The sequence below is a fragment of the Fukomys damarensis genome, unplaced genomic scaffold (genome assembly GCF_012274545.1).
Source record: "Fukomys damarensis isolate Sample0158 unplaced genomic scaffold, DMR_v1.0_HiC HiC_scaffold_39, whole genome shotgun sequence".
Taxonomy (NCBI): Eukaryota; Metazoa; Chordata; class Mammalia; order Rodentia; family Bathyergidae; genus Fukomys; species Fukomys damarensis.
Window position 1 is genome coordinate 106814973 of NW_022900951.1, and position 17746 is coordinate 106832718.

The 17746-nt window shown below is 38.3% G+C and overlaps 1 protein-coding gene across 4 annotated transcripts in view; it reads right to left on the minus strand.

The window, feature by feature from the left end:
• Positions 1 to 17746, minus strand: part of Enox2 (ecto-NOX disulfide-thiol exchanger 2) — a 294940-nt gene that overhangs the window by 56489 nt on the left and 220705 nt on the right. For all 4 annotated transcript variants that reach the window (XM_033760415.1, XM_033760416.1, XM_033760413.1 and 1 more), the window contains 2 exons: positions 10592 to 10747; positions 988 to 1194 (listed from right to left, as the gene is read on the minus strand). In XM_033760415.1, coding sequence (XP_033616306.1) covers positions 988 to 1194; positions 10592 to 10747 — 363 coding nt within the window. The remainder of the gene's footprint in view (positions 1 to 987; positions 1195 to 10591; positions 10748 to 17746) is intronic.

Here is a 17746-nt window from a genome sequence, read left to right on the forward strand (position 1 = left end):
CTTATCAGCTGTACATATGCCAGTGTCACGCCCTTGGACTTCTCAGTTTCCAGAAATGGAGACAAAAAAAAAATCCCTTTCTTTATCTACTTAGGCTCAGGTATTTTATTCGCACAGCAGAAAATAAAGTAAAATACTTTGGTAACTATTTTTTTGAATATCTAACTTTTGTGTTAGGTCATGTGCTAGGTACTGGGGACTCAATGTTAAATAAGCCCCAGTCCTTGCCCTGAAGGAGTTCATACTCTGGGTGAGGAAAGAGTCAGTTCTAACATGGCGTGACAGGTGTCATGTCAGGAGGAAGTGCCAGATGCCATGGAGGCACTCAGGAAGGGTGCCTAAATCAACTTGAGATAGAGGGGACAGATAAGTCAGAAAATTTCCCAGGGGACCTTGTGTTTGAGCTTCAGAATAAGTATACGGTGTCCGACTTGCAGTTTGGATATGCCTCTGTTACAATAACAAGTATAAAAGTGAAGAAAGTTTTGTCACTTGTATACACTAACTATAATATATATTTTATATGCAGCCCAAGACATTTCTTCTTCACTCATTGAAGCCCAGGGCAACCTATGGGCCACAGGTTGGATATACCTGTGAGATTTGTGTGTGGTAGGTGGGGATGGGAAAATTAATTCCAGTCAGAGGGAAAAGCATGAAACACCATGGCACATTCTGGGAACTAAAATTTCTTTAGTGTGGTTGGTACATGGTGTGTGCAGAAAGAATTGAGATAATGCTGAGAAGCACAGAAGATAATCAAGGCTTTTAGATATTACATGTTTAGAACCTTGAGTTATCCTATAGAGATTAGGAGCAACTGAGGAACTTTAAAGGATGGATATCAGAGGTAACATGATGTTTTCAACTCTGAAGGCAAAAAGGGGTAATGTTAAGCCTACACTGTATCTGCTGCAGATCAAATACTCAGATCCTCAATTTCTCCATTTTGCCAGGTGGGCACAATTCCCACACCTAAACACCTACCAGATAGATAAAGGGCTTTGTCCACCATGTACTCCTCAGCAAAGCGAATGTGACAGAAGTTCTTTTTGCTCTTCCGGATAGCAATGATCTCACCACACTGTTCGAACACTTCCACAATGATCTGCTCTGTCCCATTTTCAGGCAGACCGCCCACAAATACCGTTTTGCATCCTGGTGGTCTTTCTCGGGTTGCAGGAGGTGGGAGATCTAAGTGAAAGAGCAAAAGCACCTTAAAAAATGTTTCAAATCTATTCAGGATACAGAGACAAGCACAACAGCACAACTAAAGAAACTCAGGAAATAGGGCTTCCAGAATTTCTTCAGAAAATGACAAGAATGATTAAATATGTTAAAAGTGAGGGGGATTAATGGCAATGCATCTTTTACTTAATAAAGTTTTCAAAAATAAAATGTTTGTTTGGGACAAACCTCTTTGATACCTAACATTTCTCAGCAATAGCAGTACTGTCCCCAAGAAACATTTGCCTGAGTGATCTCAGAAGTATGTGGCCTTCAAAATGCTCATCTCTACCTCACAGCAAACTGACTGGATGAACGTGAAAATTATTTCATTCAATAGTTTGCTGACTGCTGAGTCTAGAGGACAAACACCCAAGCCTGTGTGATGTCTGTCCCATCCAAAGATTTTTAATTTTGTTTCTTATTTTTGTTGTGATAATCCAGCCATGCCAAATTTTAAGTCATTTTTATTAAAAATATGGGGAAAATCCCACTCACCTTACATTCTTACTTTCATTTCTCAGAACCTGGGTCTCTGAGAAAGGATTTGTTTAATTCAGATTGTAATTACTATATTCTCTGTTTATGCTTACTGAAAGAAGTGTCTCAGGATTAATTTGATGATGGGGTGAATATTTACAAAATATTTACAGCCATTAGGATGATTGAGTTAAACAAATTAGTGAGAGTACAGAGTATCCCTTTTAAATCTTTAGTTTTTTTTATACCAGTGAGCTCTTCCTCCAATTCCTTGGCTTGAGAGGTATGGCCAAGAGCCAATCTTGCAGCATTTAGAGGGAAATATGAAAGACAGCAGAAAGATTAAGCTCATCTGGGAAATCATTAAGTAAAATGAGATAAATTTGGCCACAGAGAGTCATTTAAAACCTATTTAATGAGATGGTTCTCCCTCTGCTTAAAAATATGTTTTCTACAAAGGAGAAGGCGAAGTGGCAGCGGGTAGGGGAAAGGAAAGAAGGGAAAGGAAAAATATGAGAAAAGGAAAAAATGGAAACAGTGTCTTTGTCAATGGGGGGAGGGGTGGAAGGGAGGGCAGGGGAATGGGGAAAAGATAAGAACCAAGTTATGTTATGTATGAATACAAATTCCCAATGATGAATGTCATCATATTGTATACCTAAAATGTACCAATAAACTTAATGAATAAAGAATCTGTTTTCTATTCAATCATACATAAAGCCTGTTGTATCTGCCAGCACCTTGTTACTATTTATATGTATTAAAGCATTTTCTAAGCAAAATCCTACAGTTCACAGTTTAACAAAACAAAGCATGATGGTCATGATGTTTTCTACTGTTGGTCTTGTATCTGCAAGGATTTATCTTGCGTAATCTGTTCTTTCCATTTGACTCTTAACAACAATTCTCCCAGCTTGAGATCTGGAAAGTTCAACAATCAGTGATTAGAGCTCACATGAAAAAAATGAATCATCTCACTAGCAGATTAGTCCAAGGCCCTCATCTGACTCTTATACAAGCTGGCAAGCAGTTGTTTGGGAGCTTACTTGGGTATCAGAAACACTAGCTTTTTTGCTTTGCTATAGCTGTCTGTCCTATTGGTGTGGCTAAGAATATTGTAGTTAGTTTCTCATGATACCCACTTTCGCTCTATTTAGTTCATAAAGAGGGTAATAGGATTCAGGGAAATTAAAAACTTTGTTAATTTTGTAAGTTCTGTAATTTCAAGAGCTCATTATTTTTTTTCATAAGAGCGGTTTAGACACTAGAAAAAGTAATCTAGTGAGTAGGAATCAGAAATGTCTTATTCATAGCCATCGAGGTTGTAGTTTTGCCAAAAGGGGGGACAATGAGATCCAGAGTTGCTTGAAACTTATGCTTTTGGGTTTTTAAGACCTGGAAGAATTCTCTCCATCACATTTTTCAACTATTCTTAATTGTTGATAGTGGATTAGAATCTACTTGAGGGTTAAATAAACAATACCTAAGCCCATGTCTTGATAAGTTCTGGGTGCAAGCTTTGTATTAGTTTCGTTTTCTAATTGGTATTGGTTACGCTTTTCAGGAAGTTCTAATATGTCTCTACGGCTGAAAACCACTGACTTAAGTCTAGTCCTCTGATATTGCAGAGGAAAAACCTTGGCTGAATGAAGGTGTGTCTCATTTGAGAATACCACATTAGATAGAAAAAAAGAATATGAACTTGGAGCAGGTAAATGTAGATTTAAGTCTTAAATACTATTTGTAAGATGTTGAAATCACATAATCTCTGAAAATCTATTTTCATCTCTAGAATAGGGATAATATTCTCTACTTTATGAAAATTATCATAGGATATCAATATTATAGTATTTATATTGCACTTAGTGAAATACCTAGCACTTGGTAGGTTCCCAATAAGTAGTAGTCATTATAGCATTATTATTTTGTATTACAGACCCAGGTTTCCTATATTCCAAATCTGGGGCTGTCTATAGGCTTACCACATAGCTGAAGTGGAGTGGTAGCTAAGACCTGGATTTCTAAATTCCTTTGCTTTACCCAAATCCTTAGACAAGGCTGAATTTGAGGAGTCACTCACATGCATAGAGGACTCTACACCTGTGAAGACACGTATGGCTTTGACCATGGAACACAATCCAGCCATTGTGTACACACATAATTTTCAAGAGCATCTGTACAGTTAGAAATGTTTTCAAATCAAAGGTTTTAGAATGAAGTGCTGATTTAGAATAAAGAGCTTTTGACATTTACATTTATATTGTTTTGATTTAGCTGGGTCTACCTTTAGGTGCACTGAGAGGCTCTAAGGAATGTGCGGTGACTGCTGCAGTTACATACAAACACTGAAAATGAAAAGGTTCCTTCCCCTGACTACATCGGTGGGGTTTAAAACTTCTGTGATGAAGTCATCACCATCTTTACACATTGTGATTCTTCTGTGGTGAGGGTGTGCTAAGTAAAAGGGCATAAAATCCACTAAGTAATGTCAAGAGTGCCTGCGATTTATTTATTTTCCTTGGGTAAATGTAGAAAGCCTCTTTGATAGCATTTGTGAAGATTTAGGTGTATGCCACTAAGCAAGTCAATGGGCTTTACTATCTTTCTTAATGGACAGCACCCATTCCTTAATTAACAGCTCAAGGCACTTAGTTGTCTGGGCCTGATTTTCTAATCCCACTGAAATACAGTGATCAGAGCACAGCAACGATAACCCCACAGGAGATCAGATTCAAACTCCACCTATTCATCAGCTAATGTGCCAAGCTCTGTAGAGCTTCAATCACTACTCAGGTTGGAGACCAAGAAAATTGCCATGTGAACAGATTCAAGACAACTGGGAGTATAAAGAACTAATCTCTGGTAATGGAAAAGGAGGTGCTTCTCATGATTCTAGTTACATCCAAACATCTATTGTGGGGAGCTATGTTGGGACAATCAGCATTAGGGTCATAGTCATTTTTTGTCTTTGTAAAGTGAAGGAAGAAGCGGCATAGAGGACCAATTAGCTACATGAATCTTCCTTTGCCAAAACGCATCATAGATTTCTCCACTGGTTTCCTAGAATTTATATAATGCAAAGTCTTTGAGTTGATTTTATTAGTCAACCTAAGATTAAATGCCCCCTAGATAATCAGCAGGGGTTATATGCATTTTAATGTAATTCTACTTTATTTGAAATAATCAGAAGGTTGGCAAACTGCTATTAATGTTCAATTCACTTGCTTTGTCTAATTCTCTTAGTAAAGTCCAACCCTGAGAACCAAAATGGGGTCCAAACTGTTTTGATATAGTAAAATGAAAAAAATTGCCCCTTTTCTGGTTCCTGAGTTTCCCCATGTGCCTGGACATAGAGAGCAGATGACAGTCCATCATTTATTCCTCATTCACTGTCATTTCTACTAGAATCAAAACGTACCTTCCCCATACAGAAGGTCTACCAGCTGAAGTGAAAAACCCTGGCAAATTGACTACTCTCTACAGATGGTGCTGCCCTCTTCTCTCACCACAGGAACTGCTAATTGGAAAATCAGTAAAGCTCTGATAGCCACCCACTATGAGAACAAAAAGTGTATTCCAGAGTGGGTTTGATGTTGCTGTTTGCTACATCTGTAAATCCTGGGTTTCAGAGGATGTTGCTTCCAGGACAATGGGATACTTACCACTTATCTATAGGAGACTTGTACTTGGTTTGCTCTAGCCTAGTATGAGCCACTGATTACTTAGACTGTGTCTCATTTTGCCTAGTCTAGATCAGAGAGGTTAAGTCACTCACCAAAGATGTCATGGGTATTTAGTGATGGACAGCTGGGCTATGAAACTAGGCCCATGCTACTTTGGATCGCGAGTATTTTGTTATGCTACGCTGCGTGTTCTAGTGAAGGCAAAAAGTTCTTTATGCTATCAATCGAGTTGCTCTTGTTTTGCCTAATACATTCTAATGGGCTTTGCCTAGGCAAACAAATTATAGTGATAGCTACATTTTTATGTGTACAATCATAATTTTAGAGCTGGATGAAGTCTTGGAGCTATCTAGGCTAGTCTAATCCAATTATCTTTGCTTTCTAGATAAGGAAATCAGACCCAAGAACATTATATGACTGGACCAGATCCCAGAGCTCACTAGTGACAGAGCTGGGAGTAGAATATACTATACTTTAATATCATTTTTTTAAACATCTGATGTTTAAAACATCTAATGAATCAGATTAACTGAGACAACTCTGGTGGGTAGTTGGCTACATGTACCTGAAGCTCAGAAGAGAGATACAGACCGAAAATATAGATTTGAAAGTCATCTGCAGGTAATAGCAATTACCCTCTATTCTCTTGGTTTGCTTTTCAGAGCTCTGACTGCTTCTTCTTTCACCATGCATCCATCCGTCCACCCACCTGTCCTTCCATTCACCCTTCAACAAACATTTATTGAATAGCTATTATATGCCAGATACTTTTCTAAGTTCTGGGGAAATTTTAATGAATAGGACAGACAAAAATTCTAGTCTTTTTAGAGTTTCTATTCTATAAATTGCATAGGCTGTTAAAAATATAATGTGTTATATAAAAATAGTGATGGTAAGTAGCACAGGGCATATGGTAGGGAAAGCTGCACTTTTAAGGAGATTATCAGAACCACTGAGAAAATGACATCTAGTAAAGATATGAAGAAACTGAGAGAGTCAACTATATAGCTATTTGGGGAAAAGGTTTTCTGGGCAGAGTAAAGAGCCAGTGCAAAGGCTGTGTGATGCAAGAATATCTGGTGTGTTCTGGTATTTTCAAAAAACAGTGTGGATGGAGGTCATTGTGATGAGAACAGTGAGCAATACAGAGGAGAGCAGGAAAGAAAGTAAAAAAGATAATGTGGAGGAGAACAGACCATATAGGACCTCCTATGCTTTTAAAAGGATTTAGCTTTTATTGTGAGTAAATTGGAGAGCCATTGAAAGGTTTTTAGTAGAGGAGGGACATAATCTGACTTAGCTTTAAAAGGATCATTCTGCCTATTCTATTAAGAATAGACTCTGGGTTGGGGGGAAGGTGAGAGAGGAAACCCAACTGGAAGGCTACTGCAATAGTTCAGAAAATGAATCATAATGGATATAAATTGGATCATAGCAGTGATTATTATGAAAATAGTAGCATTTCCTCTATATAATTCAAGACAGACAGAATTTTCTAACATGAAATGTGGTATGTGAGGAAAGGAAAGGAGGTAAGGATAATGTCTAACTTTGTCCTGAGCGAATGAAAGAATGCAGTTTCTACTATCTGCATTGGGGAAACTACTAGTGGAACAGGCTTGGGGGCAAATCTAGAAGTTTAATTTGGAACATGTTAAGTTTGAGATATCTATTTGATTTTCAAATGGAGATAGCTAGTAGGAAGTTGTATATGAATTTGGGGCTCAGAGGCTAGGTCTAAACTCAAAGAATAAATTTGGGCATCATTCATGAATAGTTTTTAAACTACAAGATTAGATTAGATTATAAAAAGCATGATTGTAGATTAAACAAAAAAAAGGTTCAAGGACCGAATCACATGACTTGGCAATAATATGTCAGGGAAGACCAGAGGTTGTCAACAAAGGTGACTGAGAAAGAACAACCAGTATGGTGGGGAGAAAACTAATAGTATAGTGTCCTGGAAGCCAGATGAAGAAAGTATAACAAGGAGTAAAAAGTAATCAATGGTGTCATATATTGTTATTAGATCAACTAGAAAGAGAACTGAGAACCGACCACTGGTTTTAGCATTGTAAGTTCATTAATATTCTTAAACAAGGGACATGTTGATAGAGACATAGGAACAATAACATCAGAGAAGAGGAGGTAAAATAGAAGATGAAAAGAACTAGCAATAGCTATACAATCTTTTGGGGGACTTTTGCTGCTAAGGAATGTACCAAAATGTAAACTCCTCTTTTTCTTTTTAAAGTTTGAAATGTTGGGATTCCTGAGAGTGTGGTCTTTCCTTTTGATTTATGTAATCTGTCTGGGTGGCTACAAGTCATTCTTTCACCTTCAAATGACTTACAGTTTCAAGAAGGACAAAGGGGTCAATAGTACTAAATAAAGCAGAGATATAAAGTAATTTAAGAACATAAAAAATATATATTGGGTCTAGTGCCCACTCTTTAAGTGAAAGTGCGTTAGAATGATTCACCACAGATTTAATTGCATTGCCTTCCAGGCAGAAGCATGCTAGTAGAATGTGTGCTCAGAGGTTGGCTGGAGGGGAGTGGAAGGAGTGTGAGGTCAGAAAGCAACTGAACCTGACTAAAGGGTGGGTATGCGGCAAGTAGAAATGATAGATTAAAAAAAGTCACAAAGCAGTGCAATTTGAGGTCAGGAGTGAGACTATGAATTTGTGGGCGATGAGAGCCCCAGGACAATTTTATGGCTCTGTATATGTGACAAGCATCTGGATGAACTGTCAGGTAGAACAGAAGGGAAGGAACTGATGGAAAAGTTACTTTCTAATAAGCAACAAGAGTTGGAAGCAGACTAGGTGGTGAATAAAGATACTGTGAGGGTCTCTGAATCAGCAGACCTCATCATTGCTGAGAGGAACTTTGGAGTCAGAGGTCAGTGGGTGTAACAGAATATACCAGAGGCAGGCCAGAGAAAGCAGTGGAGTTATAATCAAGGCATTATTGGGGGGGCAGGAGTACATAAGGGGTTCAATCATACCAACTCCCCTGTTATGTCTTCTACCGATATTCTGGTCTTACCTTCACAAAGACAAGCCTTGTCACTGTTAGCAATAATGGCACTTTGCCATGCCTTTTTTCAGTAAAGAACTAAGGGAGGTACCTCAGTTAGTGTTTTTTTCTACCCAATTAATAACAAGACCCCTTTTCCTCAAATTTGAATTCTAATAAAGCAAACAGAACACCAGTGTATTTTAACCTTTGTTAGTAGTATTATTTTTGAATTCAATTCTAAAGCCAGCTTCCTTCCCAGAAGCCACACACCCTTACTGGCACTAATTGCTCTTTCAGCATTCTTGGTCCAAAGATTAAAGAATTGCAGATCGAGCTGTGAGTGTCTAGTGATTCCCTCTCACTCTGCAGCACTTCCAACTCAGAACTGAGAAGGCGTGGCTTCAGATGGAAAAAGATGGGTCATATATTTGCAAGATTTCTATTTCTTTTAATAGATATTATGAAGTTACAACCTCTTTTAGCCACGTATTTTGACATGCATTCACAGACTGCTCAACAATGCAGTCTGTGAGTTATAAACAAGGAATCTGTGCTATTCTTTGGAAATTTAGAAATTTAACATTCCTAAAGTCATTTACTGCCCTTGATCTGGACATTTTAGGTTTTCAGCCATCCCATTAGCTTAGACTTGACTGAGGTAGTGTAAGCCTAGTGCAGGCTTAGTATACCATCTGTAGATAATTAAATCAACACGATTTTACTTTTTCATAAAGAGGTTTTAACACTTTCAAGGCCTAAATTTATGGCTTTTGACATGAAAAGGGTACTATCAAGAATAGAGAGATTTCTCCAATCCAAAAGCAACAAAATGGAAGCAAAGAAGGCAAAGGACATTGTACATTTGTAGGGACAATGGAACTAAGTGTAAGAGACAAAGATATAACAGCACTTCCCATTCACTGAAGCACTAAACAAAAATCTAGGAATGGCCATTTGAACTGGCAAGTAAGGCCTACAAAGGACATTTTATTCTCAGGTCCCTAACTCTCTTTCTGATATGCCAGCTCTTCTTCAAATACAGTTTTATGAGATGTAGGCCTCCTAGATTTCTTATTGGTCTGGAAGGATGTACCCTGTTGAAAACCAAGTTTAAAAAAAAAAAGGAAAATCAAGTTAAAAAACTAGAAGGCATTAAGATCAGTTTGCACTAGCAAAAGTGTCCAAGAGGATATGTCTAATCCTGGATGATTCTGAAACCTTCTCAGTTACAAGCAGATCACACCAAGTACTACAGAATTTGGGTCTCTGCTGGGGTCTAAATCATGCTTAACTGTTGGTAGTCACATGTCAAGGTTCATGTTTATTTTGATAAGGTTTATTCATGTGAATAGGTCTCTTTATACCACAGCAGGAGCTCCCTCAGCATGTCACCTAGCACCACCAGGACTATGGAAAAAACATTACTGAGGCTTAAGTCATATGCGGAAGCAGCTCATAATCATCTAAAGGATTTGAAACTCAAAATGGATCTGAAGAAATTTTGAGTCCATTTTATTGGTGGTGCATTTAAACTTCAATATCCCTATCTTCACTGATATTTTCAAGTGAGTTTAAGGAGAAGCCTATAATCCTAAAGAATATAGAACCAATAAGACAAGACAGATGCCTAGACTGTTTTCATGTGAATTGTTTTGACTGGATGGCTACAAGTAGTTTGGCTTAGCCGTAACATTGCTCTTTGCCCTCCCCACAAGTTGAACTATACCTCACTCTGTATTGCTGCTCATCCGTTGAAACAGCAGGAATGATGTGTGACTAGCTGGTAGCAGTGGAAAATTCCTAGCACCAAATACAGATTATCGTGTACCTCAGGTAGGCTCAGACCATGGTCAAGCTCTGCCATCCCCAGCATGTGGGCCACTTATGAGAACACTACAAATGACAGCGCGGAGCACTTTGTACTGGGTGCCTTCTTCTCAACTAACACACTTGAATTCCCCACCAGACGGCATTAAAAACATGTTGTTTTACTTGTATTGCAACCAGCACAGAAAACCAGTGTTCTCTGCATGAAATGAGAAACAATTTTATCTTGTTTTCTAGGTGAAGCTTCCGCACATACATCTATGAAGCCCCTAGGTATTGTTTTAAATCCGATGAAGGCTTTCTTATACACCAAGACATTGTGACTTATACGGGAAAAAAGCAGAACAGTACTTGGGTTGGGAGGGAAGAGTGTGCAGCTTTTGCAGTGTATGATCTCTTTTACTACTGGCATATCTGGAGGAATTGGTGGAGGCACTATTCCCAAACCAGGCATCATTGGAGTTATTGGCGGAATTCCAGTCATCATTCCAAGAGCAGGATCAAAGTCTAAAAAGGAGAGGAAAGAGAGATCAGTAAATGATACCGGGCAAGGTCAAGTTGAGACAAAATGTCATCTTATAAGTTTCAAAGCAAGGGTCTTTCTAAAGCAAAATATTTTTAAAAAAACATGGTGCTTAGTATTCTCAGGTCTTAAATATTATATTACAGCTGTGTATTTCCCTTTGAATAGGGCTGGTTTTTCTTTTCTTTTTGACTGGGGCCTATGTAAGTTTCTACATCTCATTTTGATATTCAACATCCTTTATAATATGACTGCACTTTGTCTAGTGATCTTGCTTCCTTTAGTTTCCAACACACGCCCTCAGCTCAATTCCAACCACTATCCCTTGTCCATATGTTCTGTAAACAGTACAGCACGGTGTTAAAAGCACACATATCAAGCAGACTTGGGTTCTATTTCTACCATTTGCTAGCAACATGAACTTCCATTTTCTCAGCGGTAAAATAGGGTTCATAAGTCCTACCTGACAGAGAGCTGGGAGGAATAATTAAAATGATGAATGTAATGTGTATAGCACAATGCACAACACAAAAAGCCTCAGTAATTAACTACTCTCTGTGCCTTTGTTCATATTTTTCTCCCTGCCTAGAATCATTTGAGCCTCCCTGAAACTTTCCCATTCTTCAAGGTCTAGTTTAAATCTCACTCTCCTTGAAATGCTTTTGCAGACAATTCTGGTACATTTTTAACTCTTTGTCTAAAAACTTTTCTATATCTGTTGCTACTGAATTTTATTTTACTTTATTTGGCATTTTGTTTCATTCAGGGATGCCTTAAGAAGGTGTGACAGTGCCCAGTTTTTGAGGGGGCTTCTCTCTGTACACAATTTGATTCAACCCCAATCAGCATCAACTGCACTCTGGTGGCACAGTCTCACATGATACCATTAAAAAAATCACTTCATCCAGCTGGAGTGATTTACTTGTCAGGCCATTCTCCTGGAACCAAGACTCTGGGAGGATTCCAAAGGCATGCATCCTGAAGCTTCTTGGGGCATCCAGTTGATTCCGTATGTGGGGTAGAGGACTGGTAAATGTCACAAAGGGGAGAAATGGATACCCAAGTCCACGAGGGTCTAGTTTGAGATTGTAGCTCCTCGTCCAGATGAAACAGCTAACCTCCTCAGGAGGAAATCTTAGAAAACTTCAGGAAATAGAAAATTTCAGAAAAAGGGATTCTTGTGGTTGAAACACAGGTAGGATGTGCTCTGGAATCAGTGCATTTACCCTGATGAGACTAACCATGCTGACCAGTCAGCACTGCAGAAGGACTTAGAACATATCAAGGTAGGTTTTCTAAAGCATGAGTCCCCTTAAGGTATGGTCCCAGGGCAAGGGCCTCACTTGCCTGGGTCTAAGGTCAGTACTGATTTCACTGTTTAAATTTCATTTCTATATAAAAATGCAATTTCTTTGAGAGAAGGGAGTGCACTTTGTTTTCCCTACCTCTCAAACCTGTCCTTATTATAGAACCATATGCAATGTACTGTAAACACAGAAAATATTGCATAAAAAGTTCTGGTAATGTGGGGGCAGTTGCAGTAGTAGTAGCAGGCTTTATTCCCCAAAACTTCACCATGCTCACCACAAAGATCAGAGGGGGAATGCTTGTCAGGATGTCATCAAGGAAATCCTGAAGTCCCTGTGAAGTTCTTCCAAGACGCTAGAGGACGTGGGCCTAAACAGCAGGAAGAACTTGTGGTTCCCGCAAAAGCAGAGCTTCAGGTCTAGCAGGCCTAGTAAGAGGGAGTCCTGTGCCTAGGCAGATGGACAGGTGGGTGGCACATGGGCATCTCCTGTTACACACCCAGCCCAAGCAAGCTAGGGCATCTGTGATTCTCTCACATGCTTGTCAGCCTGAGACAGACCTTCAAAAGCTCTGTCTTAGCCTGTCTTGACCTTCAAAAGTTTTAGGAGAAAAAAAATTCTCCCAAGAGGAATTTTTAAAATGAAAACATGTAAGTTTAGCACTCATATGTCATCTCACTCATCATGCATGTACACGTACATGCATACGTACACACACACATGTACACTCACACACACATACCCCTCCTGTAGCTTTCATATCTCTATTCTCCTCCATATAGTTATGTGATCCTGACACAAGTTTCTTAATATCTCTGTTTCTATTTCCTTTTTAGTTGAAGTGGGGACAAATAAGATTTACCTTAAAGGATGAAAAGACAGAACAGATATGAAGACCTCTGGCATGATAGGCAGTCCTGAATGCTAAGTTTTCTTTCTTCCACTCAAGATGTGCAATTACATTGATAAATTCACTGGTTCAGACATTCATTCTGGCATAACACAAACATTTGTGATTGGCTTCCTATATGTCAGGCTCTAGGCAGGGAGTGGGGGGGTGTCTAGTTCCCTTTTGGTCTTAGAGAATTTAAGGCCCCTGGTACCTGTCTTCCTATGCTATATAATAAGACCATTTATGTCTTTGGAAAAATCACATTCCTTATGCAGAAGATCTTGGAGAAACTGTTAACATTATCTCATCCATTTACAAACTATTAGTTTTTGTTAGGAAAAGATCAGATTAGATTACGTGTCAAACAAGCCCATCTATTTTCCCCTCCTATGAAATGTTTGTCTTTTTATTGTTCTGTCTGCCTCATTGTTATTCATATAGCTCTTTCACTCACAACTCTACCTTACTACAGATTGCAGAAATATCACTTCATTATACAAGTTCTGCCACTTCCACTGAGAAGGAAATGCCTGTCTCCCAGTTCTGTCTTCTAATACATAGAGGCAAACATGAGCAAATATATAAGATAAATTTAACTTCTGACTGATGCATTCACCACTCTGCTGTTTGGTGATTACATTAATATTCTATAAATTCATTTAAAAGCAAATGTACTCATGACATATGGCTAAAGCCAGAGTAGATAAACTCCCCTTCTTCCTTTTGTTCAATATGCCAAGAGTTCCATAAACTACTCTGCCCAGCAATGCTTGCTAGAGGGCAGGTTGTACATGACATTTCAAAGGCTCCTTGGTTTATCTTAAACCATTAAATGCTAAAGTGGATTTTCAATGCCAATGAAAAAGAACTGAAATGATGGACCTTATACAAGTACTGCAGAACCGAAATAATCAAAGTGCAATCTAAAACACACTGGGAAATTCTCTCCTTTTTGCTGGCATCTGACCTGGCTTGAGGTATACAGCCAACAGGAACATACTATTGCCACTTAACGTTATGAATTCAACCGTCTGAAGGAGATTTGAAATCATGCAAAGGTGCCATGGAAAAGGTCAAGGCATTCTTCCAGGCTTTTTCACAATAAATACCCTGTTCAGTTTTGCATTTAATATTGTATCTTTTCTTTTAGCACCCTTTCCCCACATCCTTCTTCACTCTTGGCATGGCCATTTCTGGGCAAACCATATTAATTGGTTTGTATTTCCTCTTCTGATTCATGCACTTCCCAAAGTCCCAGCCTATTTGAAATGCTGCAAATGCTGCCTGTTAGTCAGGCTAGGCTGTTCCTCAGTGCTACAGCTCTACCATACGATTTCAATTATTTCAGTGTAGTCTTGAGCCTTCCTGCAACTTAGCAACTTACACAACCTAGCAATGTTATCCTCTATCTTCTGTATACATCCAAATCAAAGAATTTCAGTGAAGACAAATATCATTTTTGTGCTGCTATACAGTTGTCTGAATGCCCATTTGCTCAATATTTTAATGCCAGGCCTTGTGCCAGGTATTGGATTTGACTTCATACTCTAGTTTGGAAACAGCCACGCAGAGCTAAAATGCTGAATCATCAATATTATCACCACCAAAATTGTTTGTTGAAAGCTTACAATGTGTTAGGTACTGTGCTAAGGATTTTATATGATCTCATTCTAATATAACTGAGGGGGAGTATTATCGTTATCCTTCATCATTTTATAGATGAAGAAACTAGGGCTCAGAGGGGTTTAGTTACTTGTTCAAGTTTACGCAGCCACTAAAAGGCAGAACTAGGATTCAAATTCTAATGCTCTTAACCATTATACTGTCACTCAATGCATTATGACAATCATTTTTATCGATTATTTTAATTGTAGGCATAAAAATCACACAGGTATGACATGTGATAAAAATATGAATGATAAAAATTAAAAATATTACAGTAAAAGACACAGTGTCATTAATTCTCCTCAAAATATTTCCTCACTCAAACATATCTACCCCATGATTCTGCTACTTTCTGAAGCAGTTCTGGAAAACTTTTATGTCTTTAGTTGTGCTGTCATGGCAGCCTTGATGTCCTGAATCAATTCAAAACATTTACCCTTCTCAGTCACTCTGACTTTGGGAAGAGCCACAAGTTGCACGGTGCCAGATTTGGTGAATAAGGTAGAAGATGTGCTGTAATGTTTTTACAAGCCTGCTTTTCCACTGGATGACACTCAGCAGCAGCATTTACTGTAACTTTTATCACAACTTATAAAGATCCCCATGAAAGAAGATTTGTGGAACTGCTTCATAAAGTAGCAAGAATGATGGAATATATGTGCTTCAAGTAAAGGAGAGTATTCTGAGGGGAATTAATGGAAATGTGTCTTTTACTGTAATACATATTTTAAAATTTAAAGTCAGTGCATATTTGTATCATATCTCATATGTTGAAAAACACAGCTCATGAGCAACAAATGGTGCTATACAAAATTTTTTCATAGTGTGGTAGATTAGAGGTGGATAAAAATTCTTTGATAGTCCTCCTATCCAAACACAAGGTCTATGATCCCCTGGTCACTTTGACTCCAGATGTGCTAGAACTGCTATGACCAATAGAATATGACAGAAGGAATGCACTGTCCTCTTGCAGGTCTGAGCCTCAAGAGATGAATGATTTCCACTTTTTCCTCTACGAGTATATGCTAAAGAAGCTTTGAGTTGCCATGTAAGACATCTGATTACCATGCTGGAGAGAACAAGGGGAGAGTGTCTTAGAGTAAATGGAAATCAAGAGATCCAGTTGAGCCCAGTGTTTTTGAAAAATAATTTTATTGGTACATTTTTGATATATATAATGATCACATTCATCATAGGGAATTTATACCTGTACATAATATATCCTAATTTTTTCCCATTCCCTTCCCTTCCCTTCAATCCTTGTTTTCCTCTCCATTTACAAAATTTGTTTCTATTGCTTTCCTTTTAAAAAATTTTAATCCCTATTTCCTTACTTCCCTCCTTTCTTCCCCCTCCTTTGTTGCTCTTCCCAGTTGAGCATTTTCTTCTTCCCTATATCTATCTTCCATTTTGATCCTTATTTACCGCTGGACATCTCACACAAGAGAAACAATGTGATATTTAAATATGTGTGTTCGATATATTTCACTTAATATGTACTCAAGGTACATCCATTTACCTAAAAATGTCTCGTTTATCCTTCTTTATGGCAGAATAGTCATTCATCTGTCATTACCAAAGTGCTATACATGAGTGAAGTCTTGGAACTTCCAGACCAGTTTGCCACAATTGAAGTATCTCAAGTTGATACCATATGGAACAGAATTGCCTGTTTGAGTCTTGCCCAAATTTCTCATCCAGAAATTCTCAGTCAGTATAATAAACTGAGTGTGGCTTTTATTCATTTATTTGTTTATTTTTGTCGTTCTGGGGATTGAACCAAGATTTTGCACTACATCCCCAACCTTTAGTTTTTTGGGGGGCTCAAACTTGTGATCCTCCTGCCTCAGCCTCCTACAGTATTGAGATTAAGGTCATCACACCCAGCTAAAACTGATTATGTTTCAAACCTCCCAATTTTAAGGCAGTTTGTTATATAGTGATATACAAGGAGAATACCTAGTATGGCCAATATGAGTTGTGATCTGTTAGTAGAGTTGATTCTTTTTAAAGGACAAAAAAATAGACAACTAATCCGCCGAACTAGACTGACAATGACTTTTCTCAGATTACTGAAAAGACTCTTTGGGATCCTGTAGGGCTCTAGAACTAGAGTGTCAAGCAACTGTCATCACTGTATGTTGCTGTGTGGAAGGGCCAGTTGGAACAATGTCAGTCTTCAATGTACTAAGACTACTATTGTCTACAAAGCCCTAGAAACCTTAGACTTTTTCCATCTTTTCATATCTGACAAAGTTATTACATGTGCCCAGTTTATGGTCCAATCCTTAATGTTTTCTGGCAGGCCAGATCACACTAGCTATTGTCCTATAAAATGCAACTTCTACTTTCATGGCAGTAGCAAGAGATGGTACCCATAATACTAGCTGCTCATCAATTATTTATGAATTCTCAGCTTTTATGTACATCATCTAACTGAATTTTCACAACAATCCTAAGGGTTAAGTATCAGATGAGGAAAATGAAGCTCATAGGGATAACATAGTAACACCACACAGTATGTGGCTCTTACTAATCATGTGCCTAACCATTAGTTTATACTACTCTTCACAGTGCTCATGGGTTCAAAGAAAAACAAAAGATGCTCTTGGTCAGATTAACCTTAGTATTACTTACTCATCTCTGTGGTGGGCCTTTACTTATTCCTGGCTCTAGAACCTCCTACTGAGATATTTGATACATGTATTTCCACAGTAGAAGGCAACTTAAAGACCTTTTAAAAACTTCATGGTCTCAACTTTGGGCCACAGAAGCTGAAAGTGTGGTAATGTATAAATTGCATGTAGGCAAAGGTAGGACAGGATTCATTTACTATCCTGCTTGCATTTTCAGACTGAACCCGGGTTCCAACAGGCCCCTTTATACCCTCAGAAAGGCTGTACCTCCACTGACTTCTTCCCATCCAAGTCTCCCTGGCTCCATAAAGCACTTCTGATATTTCAGGTGTTCTAGACACCGTTGATCCCTAGGAATTAGCTTTACTAAGCATAAAACCACTGAAATTCTACCACAGATTACTCCAAAGTAAGTGTTCTAAATAGGATCTAATTACATATGCACAATTAAGCTATTTTATAGAAAATTATGATTCCAATCCA